Source organism: Neopelma chrysocephalum, unplaced genomic scaffold (genome assembly GCF_003984885.1).
Source record: "Neopelma chrysocephalum unplaced genomic scaffold, ASM398488v2 Primary Assembly neopelma1_80b, whole genome shotgun sequence".
NCBI lineage: Eukaryota > Metazoa > Chordata > Aves > Passeriformes > Pipridae > Neopelma > Neopelma chrysocephalum.
Genome location: NW_020897742.1, coordinates 13,370,333 through 13,385,872, shown reverse-complemented (window position 1 = coordinate 13,385,872; position 15,540 = coordinate 13,370,333). Strand labels below are relative to the sequence as shown.

Here is a 15,540-nt window from a genome sequence, read left to right as displayed (position 1 = left end):
ATACTGTCTTTGAGGGTAATCAGAGGAAATGATGTAATTTTTAGCCTCAGTAGATCTTCCAGCTTTAGACTGTAGAATATGAATTGCATGGGTATCATGTAGTAATAAATACAGTGTTGTGTCAGACTTAGCAGTTCCAGTGGCAAAGAATCTAACCAGGATTAGTGACAAGCTTGTTGTGTAGCACACACTAAAGTCAGTGGCACGGTTTCATTATAGATATTTAACTTAGAGAAAGCTAGTATGTCACATTCCTTGAATAAGCATGAAAGGTTGAAATATTGTGGGGAAAATGTGTGGAGTGGACACAGAGAAAAAAATCTGCACTGTTTTGTTCTGTACTGCAGGCTTTATATACATGCGGGGGAAAAGGCAAGTGGAAGTTGAGCTTGTTCTCATAATCAAATCCTTTACTAATGTGATTTTTTTTTTCTGTTTACACCTCTTTTTTTCTGTCCAAGTCAATAAACTTTCCTCTAAACATGATGGGATCTTGTTTGATTGTACTTACAGAGCCTCTTACTATTATGACTTCTAATCAAAATTTTCTTGCTACTTCAGGAGAAAACAAGGCAGAATGTAGCAGAATATTTGAGATTTCCATGCACATAATGAGAAGAAAATAAGCCTGTCCAATTCAGTCCTGGTTATGTCTTTTCAATATAGAACTTTAATATATCAGCATGCTACAGTTATTCCATAACTTTTATTTTTCCAGGTACAACTGTGCCAGCATTGTTGAATAGCACCTCCAATCAACTTTATCTACATTTTCACTCTGACATTAGTGTGGCAGCAGCTGGTTTTCATCTGGAATACAAAAGTAAGACTCCTTGTTCTTTGAAACTCTCTCAGGAAAAAGCATGGATAAAGAAAAGGGAACAGAGAACTCATTTTTTATGCTTGCTTGCTTTTTTTGTTTATGCTTTCCTGACTACCAAGCCTGATATAAGTGATATCTATTAAACTGAAATTTTAAATGAAGTGACATTTGAAATTATTGAAAACCAGCTTTCACAAATTAGCAGCATATAACAAACGAACCTGGCAAATCAGAACAACGTTTTTAAAAATGTAGGCTTTAATATTGGTGTGAGGTTTCTTCAACTTATTCAGCTTAGTTTTGAAATTTAGGTGATCAAAAAAAAAAAAAAAAAAAGTAAGAGTTAATTTCCCTGCTTGGAAATAGATTAAAACAGAGCAAATAACATATTTATTTTTCATATATACCTGCATATATTTATGCTTTGCTGTTCTTTCCTTTCCTTCAAATTGCTTTCTCTCAACAAATTGCTGTAATTGCAAAACCCAACTTTTTAATCCCAGAGATACAAGAAGAGATTACAGTTATCTTGGTAAATCACTGGTAGTATAAGCAGAATAATCTAAAAATTTTAATGGAAAATTCTGCTATATATCAACTCTTTATATGTTTTTGAGCAGTTTGGTTCTAAAATGCAGAGGTTTGGAGCTATAAACAGTGGATTACCTCACATAATCATATTTAATTCAAACACTCATGTTTGTATTATTGCATGTCTCCAAAATTTAAAATAGTGTAGAATAACAGTAAATTCAGTATATGTGCTTGCATAGTATTGCTTTTAACAGGAAATAGGTATTGCTAAGAATAGTCTAGTATTTAAAAAGTAATATGATGATGACAGTCTGATGAGTGTTTTGATGAAGGTCAGAAAGTAATGCTCTTTAATTTTTGAATATGACTGTGCTGTCTTTTCTTTCAAAGACCATTCAAGAATTTTCTTGAAAATGGAGTTAGTTTTTTCTGGAGTCCGCTATTAATGTCCAAAAATAGTAATGTTGTTATTAATATTTTTAAGAAGTACACATAAGTTAATGAATACATGGATGTTTTTTAGTAAACTCTATTTAGGATTGAGATTAAAAATTGTAAATAAAAGATAAAACTAAAACATTAGTTTTTCAGCTCATAATAAATATTTTAAACAAACTGTAGTCACAAGATAGCCTTATGTTTTCATTTAGTTTCCTGTATATTTCAAGCATTTATATGCAAATATGTTGTAGGATTTTTTCAATACAATCTAATGGTGATGCTGAATGAAAATATGAGTATTACTTATACAGGATTTTTTTTTAGAATCTATTATTTTGACAACTTCTCTTTTTTTTTTTTGTCTGGAGACCCCTCCTTCCCAGCTGGTCTTTTTGTTTTACTCCTCCAACTTTTCTCCTTAACCTTAAGTGAAAGTATAATTCCACATGAAGTGTAAAGAAGTACAAATTTATTCTAGGAAGTCATACAATGAACATTTTTAAGTTAAATTGTTATCTTTTATTATCACCATGACTCTTGGAAAAAAACCTGTTAACAAGTAAAATCACTTAGATTTATACTTTTGTTTGTCTCCTAATTGCCAGTCCCACAACTGTGCTCTGCTAAAACATCTATTGACTTCAGTGGTGCCAATATTTCAAGGCCAGGTTTTTTTAGAAGTGCAGCTCAGTACAGGTCAAGGTAGCAATGTTCAGCATTCAGAGCTTAGTTGACTATTCTGTTGATAATCAAGCGAAAAGAAAAATGTCCTTTCTTATGTGTCTATATGCTCTCTGCAGGCCTAGCAGGAGCACGGCATATCTCTGTGTGTCTGAGTACAGAAACTCACCAACTCCCCACAGGAAGAATGTACTGTTTTATATTGAGCAGACAACTTATTAGATCAAGAAAAAAGCACAGAAGGAAGTACCTTTTCTGTGTAACAAAATGCAGATATTGCTAGTGTTTGATTATGAATTCTAAAACCTGTGATCATTTGGAAGCCCCATCTGAAAAATAAATGCCTTTGGTTCAGAAGTCAATCTAAAATTTGGAACAAAGTGTCCTGTTGATGAGAGTTTGTTATACTAAAAAAACCCTCAAAAATATGAGCTATCCAGGAATAAATATTCAACATGAAATGCTATGTTAGAACATCAGATACTTTTGATAAAAGCAGAGGAAAAGAGAGCCATAGGATCACAGAATATGTCTGCAGTGTTAGACATCACAATATAAAAAGAACATTAAGCTATCAGAGAGCATTCAAAGGAGGGCCGTGAGGATGATGAAGGATCTTGAGGGGAAGTCGTACGAGGAGTGGCTGAGGTTGTTTGGTCTGTTCAGCCTGGAGGAGACTGAAGGAAGACCTCACTGCAACTTCCTTGTGAGGGGGAGAGGAGGGGCAGGTACAGTTCTCGTAACTTTCGTGAACAGGACGCAAGAAAAGGACATGAAGCTGAGTCGGAGGAGGTTTAGATTGGATATCAGGAAAACTTGTTTGACCCAGAGGGTGGATAAGCACTGGAACAGGCTCCCCAGGGAAGTGGTTGCAGCACTGAGCCCATCTGAGTTCATGAGGCATTTGGACAATGCTCTCAGTCACATGGTGTGACTCTTGGGGTGTCCTGCGCAGGGCCAGGAGTTGGATTTGATGATCCTGATGGATCCCTTCCAAGTCAGGATATTCTATGATTCTGTGATGTAATTTCATCTCTAGTGAGAAAACTTTTAGGAAATACAATTGAGACACTTAGTTTTTCTAATTATAGATATTACTGGAAAAATATCAATTCTCAGTAAGAAACTATTGAGCTCATCAAGTCCAAATTTGAACTTCAAATCCTGCACCCCTGATGTCCTTATATGACAAGAGTCTTCATAATGGCATTAAGAAAGGAGAATCACTTAGGAACATTCATTCCCCGAGAAATTCCAAGGATCAAGGAGCAACAGAAGAGAGTGTCCTTAAGTCACTACTAAATTATTTCTCCACAATAAAAATTATTTCTCTATAAATTGCACATCACCTTAATATTTTAGAATAAATGGATGAGAATTTCTACTTAAAAAGATATTTTCACCAATGTAAATGTTATAAGCATGCTTGGTTTTAGATCACTATGTTAGGGAAAACAGCTTTATTTCAGTAAAATATATTTAGTTTGCTATCATTGGATCACATATCTTATATTCCCCACTGTATATTGATGTTTTGAAGTAACTTATAAGTTACCTTTATAAAAGCTCCAGCCCTTGATGACAGCTTATTTTAATTGTAAATATTTAAAAATATTTTAAGTATTTGAATAAGTGCTCTTTTATTTCTTCAAACATTTTTTTCCTTTTAACAATATGTCTTTTTCTTGCCCTGTCCATTTGCAGATTCTTTCTATGTATGTCTTTATTTTCATGGAAAGGGTCTGGGCAGTCTGCTCCTGCAAATCTAAGTGCAATGTCTAACCTAGGCAGTGCATAGTTTTCCTTTGTAAACTTCAAAAACACACAAGTCTTATAGTGAATAATTTAATTTTGTCATTTACTTTAGGATGATTTTGTGGCAGACATCACATAGGTATGAGTTGGTTGTCCAAGTTGAGTGGGCATAATTTCTATGCTGCAGTCAAACTGATGACTTAGATTTTTTTTCCCCTTTGTTTCTTTGTTGTTTGTTTTGCTCTTTTATTTGTTTTGTTTTGGTTTTGGTTTTAAAATCAGATACACAAACTTACTCAATTTAAAAGAAACACTTAGCCAGTGTATCAGAAAAAATTAATTCTGGTCATAAGATAATTTTAAGTATTGTTGAGAGTGACTGTGTGGTGTTGTTTCTTGTTATTTCAGAATGGTTGTAGGTGTTTCATCTAGTTGCAGCAACCTATGGTAAAAAAAGCAGTAAAATATGCAGCAGATTTCTGTAGAGAAGACAGTAATTAATCATTTAACTAATCCTTTGTATGCATGTGGTAAAATAAATAACATAATTATTTTCACAACAACCAGCAAATCCAATCAATATGTGCTTTGTTGCATTTCTAATATGTACAACGGTAGGAAGAATAAATATTCCTGATAATTGATTGAATTCCTTTTAATCTTAATGAACAAAGGAATCAACTATTCAAATATTATGGTTTAAAAATGTGCCTGTTTAATTCAATGGCCATTGATGTTTCAAGCTCGGTCTTAAAATCTCATTTATTAATTCAGTAATAGTTTAAATATTTTGCTTAATATACAAAGAATTTAAAAAAGAGTCTGGAAATGATGAGTGTTTTCTCAGTATGATGCTTGAACTTCTCAGTTGAAGTCAGGTTTGTTTTAGTAAGAACTGAATATATGATGAATATTGACATGTAGGTTTAGGCCACAAATATCTATAAGTATTATACAAAGATAGCAATTAGAATTAAAATATTTCAGTAAAAATCCTGTTTGATGCAATCTATATTTTAATAGTGTCATCTAGCCTTATTGCCTTGTGTTAGGATGTATGGCACAAGTCAGCAGCATCCATTTTATAAGCTCTTAGCTTTCTGCTGTACCAAGAAGAAGGAATGAGAACATAAGCTTACTTTAAAGCATCCTCTCCTTTTCTGAAACCACTCTGTTGCATCTTTTCAAGTGTTAAAGGTTCTTGGCAGCTGAAATAAAAGGATTCACTGCTAAGGGGACTAGAGATGACGACTGTCTTTTGCAGAACTTCTCTATCATGAAGATCTCTAATAAATTCAAAGATAAAAATCAGGCTAGCAGAGAAGAAAATGTATTCTTCCAAGCAGCATATTGTATTTTACAGGTCCAGATTAAGATCTTTCATGCAATTCAGTCTTTAATGTGGCTCTTCAGTGCAGCAATCTTTTCTTCCTCCCTGTGGTAAAGCAGGTGTGAACTATAAACCTGCCATTTTTAGTTTAGCAGGTCCTGATCCTGTCAGTATATCTATACAACTTACTAGCTGTTGACAAGAATCTGACCTCTCTCCAGTAACTCATTGAGATAAAGGCATTTTCTAGGCTGGTGTCTGAAGCATGAAGTTTTGAAAGGGACAGCTTGGATTTTGATATACACCATCATCAAAATGGAAAGAACAATTCACTCCAGCTTGATGTTGGTAATATAATAAAGAATAATATGTTTTCGTTAGCTGCATGGGAGTGAGTGGAATTCAAAAAAGAAAGCCTGATGACTTTTGGTCCAGCTGTCCAGAAATTCATGTGTTGTCCAGCTTGCAGCTTTCAGAAATGGACAGTAATGGCCATTCACGTTGTCAGATATGCCAGCAAGGATTTTCTTTCTGCCAGCAATGGCAGTGATGTTTGGACAGAATCTGAGGTAATTGTAGGCATGTATATAATTATGTAAGTAAGACATATTTGTCTTAGGCCACAGCAGAGCCAAGAAAGCATTTAGCAAGCAGTAAGCAGAAGAAGGTCAGGGAGAGGGTTATCATTCTTGACATTGATGTGTTCTCTTTTGTACTGCACAGCAGAAGCTGAGCTCTGAAAAGCATGCAGTGAAGCAATCCTTGTCCCTTTTTTGATTGCTTGGACTTGACATTTAACATGTTTTCCCTTTATTACTGACTGTTCACATACAATCTAGTATAATAATGTATTTCAGTCTCTGAATATTTAGGTTCTCTAGTTCATCCCCAGATACCAGAATTTGTTTGCTTTCTGTTAACCATTCTTTCGATTTTTGGACCAATTCTAACTAGGTAGGAAACTCTAGTTTCCTAACTAAACTGTGCTAATATTATTTGATGATTAGAGTAACAGAAATTTGAGGATTCAGAATAGTGTTTGATTCTGCTTTCAACTTTCTCTTTGCTTTTGGGGAGGTAATATTGCTTCTTAATGTCAAGTGTATCAAATAAAGTCAATTATGAGTGGGTTTCACATAGAGTTTTGTGACATTCTGGTAGAATAGTCTATAATTTTCATCATCAGACCAAAGAAGTAGTATATACAAAATATTATAGAAAGTATAAACATCTAGCAGAAAGAGTTTTACCTAAGTATTAGAATCTGTTAAAGATAATTACATAGTATAATACCGTATCTAACAGTCACACAGAAAATTACTTTGAAGATTTTCTTTTGATCATAGTTTATTTAAATTCTGTATACTATTTAACAAATGGTAGAAAGAGCTATATTACAAACACATTATTAGTGTTCTATGCAGTCACTGTTATAACTTTCTGTAAATCAGAAGAAGATGTAAAAGTAAGTTTATACAGATCTAAGACTTCAGCCCGGTTGCTGTCAACACACAGGAATGCTGAGTTCAACCAAAATGTAGATTTCTTGATGACAGGAAGCGAACTTCAAATTTACGTTCACATAATTCAGCAAGTACATTGCTATTTATAAGCAATTTAGTCACAATGTCTTTGTTAGGTGCTTATTTATTTAATAATAGTGAGCTTGGAGCAGATCTTTTTAAATTTTATTTTCTATTCAAGAGTGAGATGGGTGAGGAAATGCAGAAATAAGGGCTGATCACTTAAGATGCATCTGAACACTGGATTCTCAAATTAGTGAACAACAGTCTGTATAAAGACATGGAAACATTTGTCGTATTGTGGAATACAGAGTGGTTGACCAAAAGAATGATATTAATAAACTTTCAACAAAACCAAAATCATTGAAGTTAATAACAACATCTTTGTCATTATTTGGAATATTACAGTTCCATATAGTAACACACATGAAGTTCCTAGTGCCCACATGAAGTCACCGTAACATCATTTGAAAGTTTGTTATATTGGTAGAATACCAAAATTTGTAAATTCCATTATAGAAATTGCTGAAAATCTTTAAAATATGTTTAGATATTTTCCTAAATTATACATTCCAATACACAAAAGAACTACTTCAGGGAGATCCTGTTTCTTGCAACTATAAAATAATTCTTTTTGTGCTAATTTGAAAATTTTCAGTTTAATAACTCTTACATCATTTTTATGAAGACTACACTTCATACCTTGATAGCTCTCACTCAGAATTAGAATGATTTGTCATTATCTTCATTCCTGATAAGAGTGAAATATAATAAGACTAAAGGGCACAGGACATAGAAAGAACATACAGGACTACAGAACTTATTTCCAGGAAAGTAAAAAACTGGCACAACAATCAAAATTCCTGGTGAAAGTATAAAACTATTTCAAACTTCCATGTCCTTTATCAGGAAAAATTTATTTACTTCAATTGAACTTTGAGCTGTAAAAGCTGGAATTGTGTGAAGTATGAAACAGAAAATTCTTATGTGTGCATTTAATATTTGTAGGGCATTTATATTTGAGCGATGAAAAGTAAATGCATAGAGGTTTAGGGCATAAAGTTAAAACCCTATCTGTATCAAAATGTGTGAGCAACGTCTGTAAGAAAACTGTATTTCCCTAGGAAGACTAGGGTCCCAGTGACTAATATCACATATTGTTTCATATTGAATCATCTGGAAAAACAGACTCCAAAATGTTAGATATCAGAGTAAAGTCAAATATCATGTAATTTCTGTACTAAACACTGTCCAGCTACATTTACTGTCAACAGAAGGGTTAGATTTCATAGGAAGACAGTGAGAGTTGTAGTCAGTTAATTTTTTTCACATACGTAAATTGAAGGATGCACAGTATCACATGCAGACAAGTATGTTAGTTTGATTTTTATAGAATTTTATTCTAATAAATTCTAAAAATCTCCCCTCACACCTTGTGGAAGTAATTTCCATTCTGTTCTGGCTTCTACACATCATATTTTAATAAAAAATCTCAGCTACTTATTTATGTTTCAGTAGTAAGTTTCTGTGATTAATAAACAACTTCAAAATTTAGATTATACATTTTAAATTGATTTTTGACTTCAAAAAAAGTTTTTAACATTAAAAGGAGAATGAGATTCTGTTGTCGGACCATGAACTTATGAACTAATTCTTCTGGTCTTTCTGTTTTCAAAGAAAAAACTTAAAAGCACATACTTATTTAATCTAGTCCGCAATTTCTCAACTGTCTTGTTCATTTGAAACGTTTTAGCTTAGATAGAAGAGTTTATATTTGTTTTTCAGTAGGACTGACTAACAAACTACTCTAGCTAGGCACCTAAGAAAAAAAAAAGAAAAGTGATATGTACTTGAAAAAAAGCAGAAGCTTGTACTTCAGGTTGCGAAATTTAGGAGAACACATTTGAGAAATTAGTAATCATGGAGAATCTTTATGAAACTAATCTTCTGTTTGCTAACACCTGCCTTAAAAATAATTAAGAACAGACTGTACAGTCACACTTATGCAAAGATGTAGTTTTGGGTTAATTTCTGAACTTCTTCATAGTCAATGAAGTTGTCTGAACATAAGGAACCACCAATAAGTTCTGCTCATTTTTTGTTGAAAAGAGAGAATATGCATAAAATGTATTCCCTCTTTCTCTCTCCACTTCCTTCACAAGAATAAGAAAGGATTAAAAAAACTTAACAAAAAAACCTCAGGCTGTTTGACAAACTAGAATTGTAATACTTGCTTAGAGATAATAAAACCGTGTAGCAACATGACATAGTAATTGATACAGTCACAGTATATAATCTTTGTGCTTCAGTCATACCACTTGTATTCTGCAACACAGTTCTGAAAATTTCCGTGTTTTAATCAAAATTTCTATTTAATGTTGAAATGAATTTTTAATTAACGTTATCTTAAAAAAAAAATCTGTGTACACTTGTCTATGTTTTTTCAATCTTTGTGTTTACTTTTCTCAGCTGTAGGCCTTGCTGCCTGTCCAGAACCAGTAATTCCTAGCAATGGGATCAAATCAGGAGATAGATATATGGTGAACGATGTTTTATCATTTCAGTGTGAGCCAGGATACACATTACAGGTATTTCTTTCTTTTTTTCTTTGAATTATACACTGTGGAATAACGGCAATAAAAGGGCAACAGATCCACCCAAAACCTATTCTAATGAAGAATCTGTATTGTGTACATAGAGGTGGTTTAAGTAGAGCCTATATGAGTGCTCCCACACTATGAAGCTACAGATGTGTGACATTTCTGACCTCCAATAAATCTGTGATGACAAATCTTGTCTTAGATCAACATACCATCGAGGAGTAGACCATTAAAATGGACATGGAAATAACAGGGTTAAAATGTTTCCCATAGGAAATTATTATAGTACTATGCTATGTAGTACTGTGGTTTTCCTATTTTGGCAGTGATTTCTCTAGGTGAAATTGTAACCATGGTGGTAAGAAACATATCCTGAGATTTCATATTTTGCTCAGGAATTGTAAAATTTCTAAATCGAATTTTATTCATGCTAAATCTACTCTTAAAAATCTTTCAAGGAAAAAATTATTTTAAATTACTTTACTGATTGGGGATGTTTTCTGTTTACACACTGGTTTAGTTTCCCATGGTAGATGTGATTGAGCTGCTGTTTGTAAATGTCTAAGACTGAAAATTTTTTCTTCCCTCATTAGTTTGTCTAATTCATTTACATATATTCCACCACTAGTATGATACATTGAAAACACTTGAGTTCAGAATCTTTCAGTTGGTAATAGGTCCCACTCAAGCCAATGTAAAATCTGTATCAGAGAAAGCAAAGTATCACAACTTCTGCTCCAGACAAAGTTCCCAACCAAAGGACAGCCATTTCAGTGTTCCCTCGGCCTATATAGGATTTTTCTTAGTTCTCAGTATTCCTTACAATTTTTCTAAAGTTCTGACAGGATTCAGACAATATCTTAGCTCTAAGCTGGCTGTGGAAATACCTACACATAGGTAATCAGAAACATACTTACCTTTTCAGTCATGTATGACAGATAAAGGGTCAAATATTTAAACTAATCCTTGCTCTTTACACGTATAGCATGACTTAAAACAGAAGCATTCCAGATCCATAGCAAAAAAGATTCTGTTATACGAGTATCCTACCAATTAGAAAAGATTCAAGACTTGAGCACAATAAAGCCTACTCTACCCATCACTGCTTATTTAATGGTTTGAAGCTTACTTAAAAGCCAGCTGATGGTTCATATATAAAGTAGTTAAGCTTTTTGCTTTCCAGCAAAATAAAAATTAATATTATTCTGAAAATATCTATAAGTATAAAACCTTGAAGTTTTGGAGTTTTTAACTTTATTTTCTCTGTTTCTTCTTTCCCTTACAGTATCCTTTGTAGGTAGCATGTCAGTAAGAAAATGAGAGATTTGATAACATTTTTATGATATGGTCCCTTCAAAAGGACTATCTATCATTAAAGCTTGGCTCCCAAATAGATTCTGACTTCCATTTAAAGACTTTTATTGGGCCATGAGCAGTTTTCTATTTCAAAGTGGCATTAAACTAAGTATATGATGAAATTACATATTCTACAGATATATCTAGATTGCTATAGCCAAGGCAAAGATATGGGAACTGAAATTCGATCTTTGGTGCTATTTATTTTTTAGAATAGGGTGCTGGCATGTTTTTGGCCTAGGTGAAATATCACAGTTCAGTAACTATCACAAGCCACAGATTTTTCCTTACAGGCAGTTTGCATTGTGGCACTGTTTTCGAGGAGAATTCAGAAGCAAAAGGTTAAGGAGGTAGATATACAAAACTGTGCATTTGCCCTCAAGGCTAGAAAAGAAGCCCACACACTTCCACTAGTACAGATGTAGCTTATATATCCTTATAGTGCTTTTTGGTATGCATTGAGCTAAATTTAGCATTATTCACCCCTAGACTCAGGACAGTCTATATGAGAAAAGGTATTATTGCACTTTTAATTACATGGATTAGGAGTAGATAAACCCTCAAGATACAGCATCCTCAAATTTTCTGTCTGTACTTAAAATAGTACTGCTGAATTATTGGAGTGGAATGATAACAGTAGACTATGAATCCTTCAGAAGTGGTTGGAATAAGTACAGGAAACCTTTTGAAAGTATACATTCTCAGCCCTGACTTGATGTTTTGGATCTGTTCTTACTTAGAAAATAATCAGAAATGTGAGTTCATAAATACAGTATTAGTATAAAGCAATCCTGTGAGGAGGAGATCTGCATGCAAGAAAACCCTGATCTGTGTTAAAGCTAAATTTCAATACACTGTGTATATCACTATCACAAAACCATGCAATTTCTTTTTTCTGTATGCAGTTCTTATCTGTAGCCCTTGAATATGACTTACTTCACTTTTGTTTTTATACTTACAGGGATTCTGTCATGAAATACTTTTTTAAAATGTCATAGCATATTGTTCCTTAACTGCATTTTTACTTCTATTTCCATACATACAAAAACTTAATACTAACTGTGGAATCTGATATATATATAAACTAGTTTCATGAGCTTGTCTAAAGTGTAAACCAAAATACCTTCAATATTCAAATTCAATAGAAAATAGTTTAAATCTTTTCAAAATATTAATGAGAATTTCTATGCTGCATGGACTCTGCTGTAAGAAAGTGCATACACATCTATGTTCCTTAGACGAGACAAATAAAAATTATTCCAAATTAAAAAGAAGTAATGATGAAAATAAGGTTCTATGGGGCACAGTATGTTTGCTATTCAAAAATATAGATCAGCACAACTTTGCAGGATATTTTTTTTCACTCTGGCAGTGAATTTATCCTCAGTCTTTAGAGAACATATTCACAGCTAGCAATAACAATCAGATGTGGATTAGTTTATAATTGAGACTTACCAGAAAAGTCATAGAGCTCAAACTACTACCTGGAGATGCATAAGAAAGGTAATTGCTAGCTGTAGGATTAAGTGTCTCCCCACAGGAGGGAACTTTAAAAGACTGAAATCAGAGTGTGCTCTTGTTGAAAAGAGGCTTCAAGCCAGAGGAATCATTTAATTTTATTTTTCAAAAGATCTTTTATAGGCCATTTTACGTTTTGCCTTACTGTGGTAGTTAAATTTCAGCTTCCCCCTTGACTCACATCACAGACGTGCAATCACAGAAGACTAGAAAGAGAGAGTAAAATAAAACAATGCAATCATAGAAGACTAGAAAGAGGGAATAAAATCAAACAGCGAATATTGCATTAAGTAAATTATTCAAAACTAATCCATTTTGCAAGTAACTAAGATGACACTAAGTGCATGCACATTTTTTCCTTTAAAAAGGTTGCTTTCAAGAAAAAGCTTTTTATTCAATTGTTATCAATTTGTAGTGTTTTTATAAGAAAAAGACTAATTTAATTTCTCATCATTTTTGTGAAAACTGATTTTTTTTTTCTTCCAAGTAATTTTCTGGATATACTTCAGTTTGGCTTTCAGAAGCTGATTGCCTAAATATATTTAATGAAATGATTAATTAAACTAGTTTTTTTCTATACAATTCTATGTGAACTTTATTCAGTGTAGCATGTGTAAAAATTCCAATTAATGTGGTAGTAATTTCATCAAATGAATTTTCCTTTACTGTAGTTTATTTGTTCATTCTTTTCTTTTTTTTTTTTTTTAATGTGAATATGATTGCTATGGACAAATAACAATTGTCCATAGATAGTCTTCATATTATATTGACAAGATGTACTACCTTACTAAATACTCTTAATAGACTCAATAGACTTTGTCTTAATAGACTCTTAATACACTTGATAAAAATAAACAGAGATGTTAAGTGACTTGTGCAAGTTTATATATCCAAATGATTAAAACAGGAACCAAACCTTGTTCTCAGTCCCGTGTCTCAATCTTTGTATCAGTTGCTTTCACTCCTGCCAGTTTATTCAGTTTTCGCATTCCAACAGCAGAACGCATAACCGAGTTCAAACTGACAAAAAAAGACTTTTGTTTGTGCTACTGTTAAGTTTTCAGTTTGAACTGTTACCAGAGCAAACCAAACTGGAAGCAGTTTGCAGTTGGTCCTAGGCAGCTACCCTGAAGTATGTTGGATTAGACTTTGCAGGTTACAGCCATGTTGTATTTCACTTCCAGCTGCCACATGCTTCTGCTTGGTTCTTGGGATTTTTCTTAAAAATAGGCAGAGTAAATTAAACATGACAGCTAAATAAAGAGACACTTGTACAGCTGAATGCCAAGGTATTGCATGTACGCAGTGGGTCATGATGAGAGGTCAAGGCCTGCTGGTAATTTGTTGATGACTGTGTTGGTATGGTCCACATCCATACTATCTATAGTAAGTAGATGTAGAATAAATTCCTCTCTGTGTCTGTACTGCTCGCTCAGAGCAATGATTGATTCATTCCAGGCTGCAGCTTAAAAATCAACCCCTGTGCTTCCACTGTGGATGGAATACACTAGAATTGAAATAGGGAGTGAACTAACTTGACCATATTAATGCATGTAGTTAGCTACTTTTGTTTTATAACCATACTTTTATTTAGTAAAAAATGTGAAGGCATTTTCAAGTTAACAGAGGAAGAGTGTTTTAGAGCATTTATCCATTAGAAAAATAAGAACATAAAAACTGAAGTATTTGAAAATAGTGTTTCAGAAATTCATTCAAGTAATTGTAATGTAGTTGGCTGACATAAGAAAAGACACTGATTAGATTATCCAGGAGGTCCTCTGTAGCTCTACCTTCCAGGAAAGTCCCATAATGAGTATCTGTAATCTAATATTTTGCCCTTTCCAAACAGGGCCGTTCTCATATTTCTTGTATGCCAGGAACAGTTCGACGCTGGAACTATCCATCTCCTCTCTGCATTGGTATGGATCCTTACTTGTTTTCACTGTTCTGACCATCAGTCAGAAGAAACTCCTGGCTTTGTCATGCCTGTTGTTCTTCAACTTAATTCTGTTTCATTCAAAACATTTTTGAGTTTCCATTTGTATCCATGAAGCACAGGAAAAAAAAGAGATAATTTATTCTTTATATATAGTGTATATGCCATTTAAAAAAATACTGTGGGAGTGGGCAAAGGAGGAAACCCATTGTTTAGCTTGTCCTCAATACCCTGCTTTGAATCAGGCTGGATCTTCTTCATAAAGGAGAGGAAACTAACACGTTCCTTTGCGGATGCTCTGCTTGGAGAACCTTCTCAGAAACAAGGCAGGTCATGCAGGGCACCCAGGAGATTTCCCAAAGAAGCAGGCAGTGGAGAGCAGCTCTGAAGCCAAGCCTTCAGTGGTGGTGGAATGAAAAGGAGTTTTAGGGAGCCAGAAAAGGCTGTCTCTTTTCATCTAAGAAAGCTGTTAAATCATGCTGAGTTAAAATGTAAAGCTAAAAAGAATTTTTTTTAAGGACATTAACACCTTACCCTAACAGATCTGAGCTTTCCCTGTGTAGAAAATAATCTTCTGCAGTATTCTTTCTTGGTTAGACAAAATTTACGAGAGTCAAGACTCTACTGTCTTCTGGTATGCTTATTTCAAGAAAAAGCAGGAATTGAGGGGTGAGAAGCACAAGTCCATCACAGTGTTCTGTCACTTCAGCTTTGAAATACATTCAATTAACACTTTTAATTTTAATAATCGGTCGGCAAAAAGCTGTTCCTATGAGCCTCATATCTAAGAGGAATTTTAAAGATGTGATTATATAGAGCAATATTAATGTGAAATGGTTTTAAAGACTCCTTGTCAAGTTGAACCTATATATTATTTTGTATTGTCAGCTTCTACAGAAGCAGTCACTTCTGATTAATATGAAAGCAGCGTTAAGTCCTTCAAATCAATTTTAGACATGGAAAATTTATTCATGATGGTGTGTTTTGGGGTTTGGGCAGGTTTGTTGTTTGTTTTCTTTTTGTGGTAATCTTACGTTTCACCT

General features: G+C 33.6%; 1 protein-coding gene across 5 annotated transcripts in view; it reads left to right on the top strand.

Annotated features, from left to right (window-relative positions):
• Nucleotides 1–15,540, top strand: part of CSMD1 (CUB and Sushi multiple domains 1) — a 1,127,710-nt gene that overhangs the window by 961,354 nt on the left and 150,816 nt on the right. For all 5 annotated transcript variants that reach the window (XM_027690129.1, XM_027690128.1, XM_027690127.1 and 2 more), the window contains 3 exons: nucleotides 719–823; nucleotides 9,557–9,675; nucleotides 14,411–14,480. In XM_027690129.1, coding sequence (XP_027545930.1) covers nucleotides 719–823; nucleotides 9,557–9,675; nucleotides 14,411–14,480 — 294 coding nt within the window. The remainder of the gene's footprint in view (nucleotides 1–718; nucleotides 824–9,556; nucleotides 9,676–14,410; nucleotides 14,481–15,540) is intronic.